This window comes from Papio anubis, unplaced genomic scaffold (assembly GCF_008728515.1).
Source record: "Papio anubis isolate 15944 unplaced genomic scaffold, Panubis1.0 scaffold42, whole genome shotgun sequence".
NCBI classification, from domain to species: Eukaryota; Metazoa; Chordata; class Mammalia; order Primates; family Cercopithecidae; genus Papio; species Papio anubis.
Genome location: NW_022164369.1, coordinates 416,536 through 428,209, shown reverse-complemented (window position 1 = coordinate 428,209; position 11,674 = coordinate 416,536). Strand labels below are relative to the sequence as shown.

General features: G+C 39.2%; 1 protein-coding gene across 3 annotated transcripts in view; it reads right to left on the bottom strand.

Annotated features, from left to right (window-relative positions):
- The window catches only part of GRIN2B (glutamate ionotropic receptor NMDA type subunit 2B), a 431,506-nt gene that overhangs the window by 17,210 nt on the left and 402,622 nt on the right, over positions 1-11,674 (bottom strand). For all 3 annotated transcript variants that reach the window (XM_017945683.3, XM_003906037.5, XM_021922065.2), the window contains 3 exons: positions 5,689-5,849; positions 3,711-3,898; positions 916-1,154 (listed from right to left, as the gene is read on the bottom strand). In XM_017945683.3, the coding sequence (XP_017801172.1) occupies positions 916-1,154; positions 3,711-3,898; positions 5,689-5,849 (588 nt within the window). The remainder of the gene's footprint in view (positions 1-915; positions 1,155-3,710; positions 3,899-5,688; positions 5,850-11,674) is intronic.

The following is an 11,674-nucleotide window of genomic DNA, read 5'->3' as shown; positions in this document are numbered from 1 at the left end:
TCCTGTTCTGAGCTCACTCGATGGCCTGAATTAACTCACAGCCAGAGAGGAAACGGAGAAATTGTTCTCTATCAGTAAAATACTATAGGAAAAAGATGAAAACATGAAATAATTTAATAAGAAATCAATTTTCTCATTAATACAAAACTCCGTTTGAGTCAAAGTTGGCCATATCTGGAACCTAGACCTTCATTCATTCTCATGAATTAGTCTCTCCACTTTATTAACAAAATCAAAAGAAGCTCACTTTTTAATAAACTTCTCCCTGTGACCTTCTGCTCATACACAAAACTGTCTTCCTAGTGTCTCATTTTGGACTAGGAATGAAGAGGAGACCTAAATAAAGAATGACCTAAGAGTTTTCACTCTTGCTCCAACTAGGGAAGTTTCTGGAATGTAAATTTCTTATGAGTCAGAGCTTATTTCTGAAGGTTCTGTTAAGCTCTTTAACTCTCCATAACCAACACACGGTTAAAACATAGAGTGAAACAACTAATAATACACCTTTGTATGTTAAAATAAGAGAGATATGTTACATATAATTATTTAAACAGAAATGTACATTTTTAAAGGATTAGATAGTTAATAGAGTTTATACAGAACCAACTAATGGTGATGAAAGGCATTTGGTAAAAAGCCAAATTTTCCATTTTGACAGATCTGTCAGTTCCCGTAGAGAACCAAATGCCCAAATCCCACACAGAAAGCTGTTTCTTGAAGGAAATATAGTATCACCCACTTTTCTGAGCCACTTGCAATCACATCACACAAACTCCTGAGAAAACATACATGATGTGGTTTCTTGCTTGAGCAACATGGGGGTGGAAATAGTGTCCTCTTGGGTCTCTCTGCTTTGCACAGTGCTAGGCTAAGCTGTCCCTAACAAGCTCTAGGCATTTAAATCAAAACACTTACTCTGCTGATGGAGAAGACCATGCCAGGCTTGCCAGAACAGACACCCATAAAGCAATGTCGGAACTGCCAATAGAAAAGGTGTTCGCAGATGAAGGTGATGAGGCTGAGAGCCATGGCCGCCCCCAACATGTAGAAGACCCCTGCCATGTTGTCAATGTCCAGCTGGCTGCTCATGACCTCATTCTTCTCATTGTGACAAATGCCAGTGAGCCAGAGAGCTTCCAGTTCTTCCATCTCCCCTGGGGAAAGGACAGAGAAGGAAAACAGATAAAAAGAGGAGACAGGAAAGGAGTAGAGAAAAGGGAAAAAGAGGGGTATTGAGCAAGAAAGAGAAAGATACATGAAAGGATAAGAGACAAGGAGACAAAAAGGAAATGAAAAAAGTTAATAGTAATCTTATTAATGCCATTACATATTAATTCATCAACGTACTCAGTAAGCATTCAATAAAAACTTCATGTGAGTACTGCAGGTGCTATGAACACATGAGACGTTGCTCCCACTCTCCATTATCTAGCCTGTATAAATTGGCATATAAATAATCACAATGACAAGCTGTCTGCAGGTAACAAGAGTTCAAAGTGGTGACGGTAATTCTGTGGATAGCATGGCCAGTGGTTTTTCGTGAAGTAAGTAGGAGTTGGAAGTGGGCATGCTGGATGGATGAATTTTAATTTACATTGTACAAAAAGGCACTCCAGGCAGCAGGAATAGTATGGTCGGTGGGAACACACAAGGCTTGTTTAAGGAAAGGCATACAGAATAGTTCAAACAGAAAAAGACACAGTAGGCAAAAGAAGCTGAATAAAAAAGATTGATGTGAGAGTGCTAAAGACCAGAGTATCAGATTCAGCATTCTGCACTTAATATTACAGACAGTGGGGAATAACATAATCGAATGAGTGATTCAGAGAATTGCCCTTAAAATTGTGCAAAGCAGATTGGGTAGGGAGGAGAGAGGCAGAGAGATTGATTGATTCCCTAGGGCCCCTCCGATTTACTGATCTCTTGTTGAAGAAAATAAAGAGCAAAGAGGAGTAAGCTTGAATAAAATAAGACTCCCAAATTCAGACTTGCCTTCTTTACACATTGTTTAACCATGCTTTGATTGCTTTAATTCATGTCAGATTTCAATGACCTTTTTCCACTTCACCAGATGCTAGGAAGTAGGAAGAGGTCCCAGACAAAAGGAAAGTAAAAGAAACCATGTGCCCTAGAATGCATCTAGTTCTAGACAAGCAAAATTCTGAAAATCTCACGGAGAAAATTGCCTATTCCAATAGTTCTAGTTTGGCTAAAAAACTGAACTTTGCTTGCATAATCTGACTAAAGTTTTGGCAACTTTTGCAAATCATCTCTTTCTGATGGGTATCGTCTCCATTATTGCCTTTGAGTGACAGCTACACTAAAATTACAGAAGCTCTTACACCAAAATGGCTTGGTAACACTTCAGCTAAAACATTCTCCTGTTTCCAATGTTAATCAAACCACTTTTCTCTTATTTTTTTAAATTAAACTATGATTCTCCTAACTAGTGGAGCAGACAACTTCACCTGGATTCTATAAATCCACCTGTGGTCTCCTGCTTCTGATCTCATCCTTAACGGCAAACCTTCTGCAGACATAATTGAGATAGCCACTTGGCTGATGGCTGGTGAAGCCAAGAAGGGTCTGGCTGCTCATTCATAACTGAGTTAGTTTCTGTGATTCTAACAGAAAGAGTAGTTTCTTTGTACAATAAAGTGAAGAGGGATGCAGAAGACAGGAATATAATGAAACAGAAGATGAGATTTTTTTCAACTCAAGTTGGCAGCTCAGTCTGCTGCCAGGATGATACTGGGGAGTAGCTGATGGTGTCTGCCTCTGAGGACCCTAACCCTGCCTCTTCCAGCTGAAAGAGCAAGATGGGAGAGCAGGAAGAATGACTAGATGGCTGCAAGTTTATTTCTCTGCCCTACCTCTGGGCACATAAAGAGCAGAGACCTTCCACAGTTCCATCTATTATTTTGGCCACATGTGAGATGACTGGATGAAACATCTAATATCAGTTCTCCTACTTTATCCCTGAAGGTTTGATTATAGCCTGCAACCCAGAAACATACCTCCTTGACAAACTGCTTCAATCCTCTCCCTGCCATCTTTCACCTCGTTATGGGGTGAAAGATGTTATACCATCCCCCAAAAATATATGTGTTGAAGTCCTAACCCCCAATACCTTGGGATGTGACTTTATTTGGAAATAGAGTCATTGCAAACATAATGAAGCCGAGATCATCCCAGAGTAGGGTGAACCCCTAATCTAATATGACTGTCATTCTTAAGAAAAAGGGAAATTCAGACACAGACATGTGCAGAGGGAAAACATGCACACTGGTAAAACACCACGTGAACATGAATCAGAGATCGGTGGTATGCTTCTACAAGATGAGGAATGCCAAAGATTATCAGCAAACCACCAGATATTATCAGCAAATCACCAGATACTATGGGAGAGGCATGAAACAGATTCTCCCTTGCAGACCCCAGAAGAGATTGCCCCTGCTGGCACTGTGATTTCACACGTCTATTCTCTGGAACTGTGAGACAAGACATTTCTGTTGTTTAAGCCACTCAGTGCATGGCACTTTGTTATGGCAGCAATAAGAAACTAATATATACCTGAAAACTACACAATATACTGTGAAATGCTTTTCTGGAAATGCACAGGTTAAATAAATGGAGGAAAGGAAAAGGTTGATGTTTTGGACTGGCCATCAGTAGAGGAAAAATGGGCACTTTCCCTTTCTTGAACTCACCATCTCCAAAGAGCTGCAGGATAGCAAGGTCCACCTGGCGCTTCCACCCAGAATCTTTTTGGATGGCAATGCCATAGCCAGTGGAAGCAAAGACCTTCCCACTGCCAATGGTCACCAGCTTGCAGCCTTCATCTCTGCCTGCCATATAGTTCAGCACTGCTGCATCATAGATGAAGGCATCCAGTTTCCTGTACAGGAAAAAAGCAAACAAATCCAATGGAGGAATTTTAGAACAAAACTACCTATGGGGCCATTAATACGAAGCAGTAGGGTTCCAGAAAACTATGTGGAGAATTGGTTCAAAGTAAGGTTTAAATTGGAACTCTGCCAGAATCTAAAGCCTAAATCCCAGGCTGTTCTTTATGTGCTTTTGGGTTGAAAGGAGGAGTTCTTTTCTTCCCACTGGGAATGATGAGAATGTAAGTTGGGCCTGAAGCCAACTCATAAACTGTGTCTGAAAGGAAGAAGGAGTAAAAAGGGATCAATAAAAATAATAACAGAAATAATGAAAAGTAACCACCGCAATGAGCAACAAATAGCATGGGGTTAGATTTATATAACATTTTTCATTTCTCAGTTCATTACAGTCTGGAGTGGGGATAAGTGTAGGTGTTTGTGTTTCAATAGATGTGCAATGCTATTTTTGTGGTCAGGAAGTTTCCAGTATTCTGTTGTGCAGCACAAGGATAGAGGTGAGGGGTTGCGGTGGTGGCAGTACAGGCTTGTGTAAGAGCAGATGAGTGAAACTACAAGAGAAGGCAAAATACAGAAGAATTCAGATCTCTCAAATAAATTACAGCATTTAGTTCCTAAACATAAAAGAACTTCATTTTATGTATTGTGCTTTGCAAGGGAGAAATACATAAAAAAGGGAGTAAGACCAGGCATAGGGGCAGGAAGGCATGAATCAATATTTAAAACCAACATTTAAACATATCAAAGGTAGAGGAAGAAATTTAGATATAGCTGTACAGGCAATAGAGAGGTCTGCAAGAAAGAAAAGCAACACCATTATTCCCGTCATTTTTATTAGTTAAGTCACTTTGTTAGGTAACCTATAGAAAGGGGAACACCAAAAAACCAAAGCCCTGATATGAATGAGAATGGTGGGTGTAGCAGGGGTCAGAATACCCAAAGTGGCCCTACCTTCAAGCTCAAATCCCATCTTCTGAGATCTTTTGTGACCGTATCTATGGTGATAACATAGAATCTAACAGTATTTTACGTAACCATGTATCTAGGTGCCTTTTCCAGACCTGGAGCTACAAGGGTATTGAGAGGAGGTCCAAGTGCTGTTTAATCATCATACAACAAAGAAAATGAGCTACAAGACCCCTTGACTTCCAAATCCCAACATCTATAATGCTCCATTATCCATCATCTTCCATAACTGTAGCTTGTGGAGGCCAAATGAACAAAGGGACCAGTTTGGCTGGGACTGTGCAAGCCAACACATGTGTAGGTCATGAACTCCTATAAATGGACAAACACTCCCTAGAGGACAGAGTATGTTAACACAAGCTGGCACTGGAGATCAGTCAACACATTCTTACTGTTAATTATCTAAAAACATTTACACTTTCCCCTTTTTAGTTCTCCATTGTCCATAAGACACCAGAACCATAATTTTCACCTCTTAGACAACAGGTCTTTATTTCATACACGGCACAAATACCTTAGCCTTCACTCTGCCTTCCTACTTCTACATTTATTTCACTCTTACTTCGTGGTTACATTAGTGCAACTAGAAAATAATTTGTAAAAAAAATACATAGAAGTAAGTAATAGCATAGGAATCTTTGTACACTGGTCTAAGTGATACTATCAAATTTAACTTGGAAATCCATAAAGAGCAAATGAAGTCTTCTTTAACATTTTATGATACCAACCATGGTATACCTAGTGCATGTGATTCAATAGTATGCTTAATAAATGTGAGAAACAGATCAAGGACTCTGAGCTTGGAAGCAGTTCTTACCCTGTTTTCAGGGAGAGCAATGCATCATCTACACCCCTCTGGTTGAACTTTCCCATGTAGGCATGCATTTCTGCATAGTTATTGCGAATATTTCTCTCTGTGCTGCCGTTGGGCACGGTCCCAAAGCGGAAAGGGGGTGAGAAGTCATTAGGTCTCTGGAACTGGAGAGAGAAAGACAGATAGAGACAGAGGGAGATGGAGGGAGAGAGAGAGAGAAAAGTCATTTTAGAAAATGTGAAGAGACATTAAGTTAGCGTTAGTGGATTTATAATGGAAGGGACCCAACTATACTTCACCAAATACATTAGCCCTCACTCAGGAGCAGCCATTGCTATCTGAAAGCAGACTTCAATTCAATTCAATTTAGTACATATTGTTGAGAGATTTCTATTTGCCCAACTCTGACTTTAATCTATAACCCTTCTGTGTTCCTTTTATGTCCACTACACAATACCAGTGTTGATGGGCCAAAGGAATGTGCTGGTGGCTTAACTGAGGTGGACTAGTCACCTTTATTTCCAAAAATTATGTAAAATATGTATTCAGGTCTCTTAAAGGCCTAAATACACAGTCATTGCACTATTTGGCCATAGGGCCTTAGTGAGGTGAGCTATGTGGTACTCCTGAAGATAATTTGTTAAGTATCAAATATGTTTTGCTAAGAAATTTTCTTTTGACCTTCCCTGATGCACTCAAAGCTCATATTTATCCCACATGAGTTGTAGGATAAACTGTACAATCAAAGACAATTTTAATTATGTTCCCTTTCTTGCTTGAGACTGAGAGTGCATCTCCAGTGCCTATTATAATAAAGTGAAACCTCTTGGATTTTCATCCCTATGACATCAGTTTTATTTCTGGCTATCACTCTGCATTGCGTAAGTCTTTATGTTGCTTCCTGAACACAAAATTTGTTCATTTGTGTCTTCATGGCCTCATATAGTCCATCTCCTCAGTGCCAACTCATCTCTCTAGGCCAATTTATATCCTTCGTTTCAAAATAAATCTCAAAACAATTTCTTCAAGAAATCTTCTGTGAATTCTTTCTTCCATCAAGTCTACCCAAAAGTGACCCATCAGAACGGGTTATTCTTTGTCTAGATCACTGTAATCCTACATATGCAATTACTCTTTAAATGTGCTAGCTAGTCTCTGATGTCATCATTAAGAGTTTAAACTCTAGATTGAAACATACGGATTGAAGACCAGCTCCACCACTTACCACTGTGTGACCTTGGACAAGTAGCATAAACTGTGCATCCTGTCCTCATTTGTAAGAAGGAGATGATAATGCCTAGTTTTCAATATTATTGTGAGAATTAACTAATATAATTCATATGAAGTGCTTGGCACAGCACCTGGCACACAGTAAGTGCCCACTAAATGTTCTCTTATACTATTTTTAATTTGGGTCTCTATTCTGCATCTCCTAGTAAAGTGGCTCTCTAAGCTACTTATTCTATTAGTATAGCAATGATCATTGTAGCTGTGCTGTGCTTTGGCGTCAGAACGACAATGAAGATATTTGAAGTCCTCTTGGTTTCAAGTAATAGTACCACTTACTTTGGAGATACATTTGAAAATCTAACCTGCCAACTCAGGAGAATTCTGAAGCTTTGGAATTGCTTGGGATTAGAAGAAATTCTTTTCCTTAGAATATGGGAGTTCCATGGGCCACAAAATATCTCAGCACCAGGAGCCATAAATGCCATCTTAATTGCTCAGTGCTGGCCACGGTTAAAAGTAGAGTCATGCAGTGGTGTTAGGCAATCTGTGATGCATCAAACAACTACTACTACCTGACTGAGAAAGCTCCCCCTCTGACTCATCACAGAGCTTTTTGACATTAAAAGTTTTGAAAGGGGTTATAATTTTTAAGTGGATAAAAACACTACAAAAGAGTAAGAAAAATCTAGAGCCAAATGGGCCACTCAGGGTTAACTAGCCCAAACCTTTCATTTCACAAATGATGAAACCCAAAGAGGGTAAGTAATTTGCTCCACATCACACAGTGGCATTGATTGCTAACAGATCAGAGCTAAATTCGCCTAATTAATAGTCACTCCTCACTGTCTCCAGCAGATAGCAAGCTTAAAGTAAATAGGGATATGCTTTATTGGAAGAGACAGACCCAGAATGCTTTGCATATCACTATCAAATACAACACTTCAGATGTTTGAAGAAAGGCATTCCGCAAATCAAAAGTAGAGTAAATAACTATGGTAGACAGCAATACAACTAATTAACTCCCTTTAATCAGTAATTCCCCCACAATACTAGGACAATGACAACTATGTTTATAATGACTAAGATACTCTAGGGCCCAAGGGATTTTCTGAAACATCAATGAAAATTGCAATCATGTCCAATACAATTCTGGAATAAATGATTATACTTTAATTTTTCTGAAAAAAATGGCAATCCATGCAAGGTATATGCAACAATTTTACATTAACTAAATGGAATCCAGTGCCCAGAGGGCCTCACTTCCTGATGAAGCTACATTATAGGCAGTTTTCATACAGCTTTTTATATAGCAATTTTTAGCAATTTTTAATTTTAAATTATTTTTAGATTTCTAAATTCTGTTTTGTAACTGTATCCCTGAATAAATAAAAGCTAAAGAAATGATAAAGGGTCTAGAATAGCCAAGATCACTTTGAAAAAAGGAAAAAAAAATGTTAAAGGATTTACACTACCTGACTTTACAATTCATTATAAAGCTACAGTAATCACGACAGTGTGGCATTAGCATAGAGTCAGATCAATGGAACAGGATAGAGTGCCCACTGACAGAGCCACACATATATGGTACAAGGGCAATTCAGTGGAGATAGAATGGCATTTAACAAATGGTGTTGGAATAATTAGATATCTGTTTGCTAAAAATGAACTTCATTTCACACCTCATAAGATACACAGAACTTAAAGTGGATCATATACCTAAAATGTAAATGCTAGAATTATAAAACTTGTAGAAAATATAGGAGAAAATATTTGTAATCTTGAGTTAGACAGAGATTTCTTAGCTACAACACCAAAAGCGCAATCCACCAAAAAAAGGTAAACGATAAATTAGAGTACATAAAAATAAGAACTTCTTTTTGAAAGATGCAGTTAAAATCATAAAAAAGATAAGCCACCAACTGGGAGGAAGTATTTGAAAATGAAGCTATTAAAACACTAAAGGAATTAGATAATAACATAGCAAGACTTATATAGTTAAGGCATCTTTCAAATGAAAATAATCAGGCCAGGTGCAGTGGCTGATGCCTGTAATTCTAGCACTTTGGAAGGCCAAAGTGGGTGGATCACTTGAGCTCAGGAGTTTGACACCAGCCTGGGCAACATGGTGAAATTCCATCTCTACCAAAAATATAAAAATTAGCCATGTGTGGTGGCATGCGCTTGTGGTCCCAGCTACCTGTGAGGCTGAGGTGTAAGGATTGCTTGAGCCCAGGAGGTGGAGGTTGCAGTAAGCCAAGATTGTGCCACTGCACTTCAGCCTGGGTGACAGAGCAAGACCCTGTCTCCAAAAAAACAAATAAATCATCATTATCATCAAAATAATCAGAGAAACCAAGCAATCAGTACCGGGGAAGAAGGAAGAAGTGCTGGTCTTAGAGGCAGAGAATTTGAATTTGGATTTCAGCTTTGTCTCAGGCCAGCTGCATGAACATGGGCAAATTACTTGAATTTATGGACCTACCCTCTTTTCTGGAAGTATTATTTTAATGAATAAGATAATATGCAAAAAAACAATACCTGGCACATGATGGATTCTCAAAATTCTTAGTTGCTTCTATGGAGATGAAGTTCTAACATTTAAAATTGTCCTATGTAAGGCAATGTTCCCTAAGATTGAAAATTCTTATTCTCTAATTTGTTCCTTAAACTAGGCCAGTCTGGAGGCCAACAGGGAGAGAACATTGCCCCAGAATTAGCCAAAGCAGTGAGTTGCTTTTTCTTTTGAAAATTCTTGTCTCAGCTTGGTGAGATCTGTGAAGTTTACATAAAACAGAGATTTTTTATGCAGTCATTGGAACTTGAACTGTACTAAAATTCACATTCATGGATAACTGTTTAGGGAGGTCATGGAGAAGAAGGAAAAAATAATCTTCCATATATCCTCATGCTTCCAATAAATGCCCTTGTAATAAAACTTACCCCAAGCTGTAAGGCATTATATGGCACTAGTGTAGCCTGAGTGGCAATCAGTGCTTTCTAGGGCTTTGGGAAGGAGAAAAATTTAGCACTGTCAAGAATCAGAAGTCTTAACATTAATAGAACAGGGAGGCCCCTGAAAAAATAATTTTTAAACAAATTTAAAAGCCTAATGTATCAGGGAGCTCAGTAATTGAATTAAAAAACTCAGTCTGATTTCAAAGTAGGGAAATGTATACAGTATTCTTTCTTTTTTTTTTTTTTTTTTGAAACAGAGTCTTACTCTGTCACCCAGGCTGGAGTGCAGTGTTGTGATCTTGGCTCACTGAAACCTCAACCTCAACCTCCCAGGCTCAGGTGATCCTCCCACCTCAGCCTCCTGGGTAGCTGGGACTACAGATGTGAGCCACCACACCCCGCTAATTTTTACACTTTTAGTAGAGACAGGGTTTCGTCATGTTGGCCAGGCTGGTTTCTAGCTCCTGGCCTCAAGCGATCCACTCTGCTTGGCCTCCCAAGGTGCTAGGATTACAGGCGAGAGCCACCACGCCGGGCCCAGTACTCTATTAATCACCTTTGGTCATAGAGCTTCCTTGAATGTGGAATCTCTTTCTAGGAGTCACCCAGATTGGAATTATCAATCAATACAGATTTGGATAGGAAAATAACACAGACAGGGAGGGCCCCATTTCATAGATGAGGAAACCGAAGCCCTGAAGAGATCAAATAAGTTGTTCAAGGCCACACAGTATAGTGGGAGGACAAGCTGAGACTTGGCCTCTGAGTATGGCCTTTCCTTTGCCAGTTGAAATGCTAGCTGAACAGTCCTACTTCCTGCCTACTAGGGAGTGAAGCCACACGCTGTAAGTGGGGCATGTAGTAAGACTATCCTTCCTTTTGTGGCAAATCAAATGCCAACTCCCATCCTTCCCACTGCGTTTAACACAGGGCTTCAAGTAATTGCTGTGAGCGTGCACTTGCACAAGGGCAAAACAATGCCAGAATGTTAAGAGAACTGTAATCTCATTTGATCCTCCTGGAGAGCAGCAGGGAATCAGAATTCAGGCCTCTGAGCTGTTCAGATCATCTCAGCCTCCATTTTAATGACCTCAGAGTGAATTAGTCTCGGCAGCCATGCAAGGAGAAAGGTGCTCAAGGGCCAGGAGTCAAGGCCCGCACCCAGAGATGAGCAGACACTAGGGTCCTGGACTCTTTTGGCTGCCACCTCCCCACTAGAGAGCTTTTCATACAGCCTGCTGGAGAAAGGAAGAGGGAGGGAATCAGGGAAGTACGGATCTGGTCCATTTTTAAAATTGTTAAATAAAAATATAAATTAATTTTCCTATGTATTAGGCATTGTAAGTCATTAATAATTGCCACTCTTATTCAATACCTATGTATGTACTGGGTATAAGTTACATTATCTCCTTTAACTATGATAATTAAAATGCATCCATTCATTTGGCAAATATTTGCCCAGCATCTATTAGTGCAGGAGACTGTATTAGGAACAGAGATACAAAGATGAAAAAAATCAGACCCAGTTTTCAAGAAGTTTCCATTACAGAAAGTCAGAAATATATTCATTCAGTTTTTCATTCATTTACTTTTTCATTTCATATTTTTCATTTCATTCATTTATACAAGCATTCAGCAAGTATTTGTTAGTGTTTATTGTGTACAGAGGAGGTGCTGAGGATGCATTATTGCAGAAGAGTATGATCTTGCCTTCAAGGAGTTCTCATTATAAAGAAGAGAGACAAATAGTAAGCCTCTTTTTTATTTTTTAAATTTCTAAGCAATCTTTTGTAGAAATGGGCTC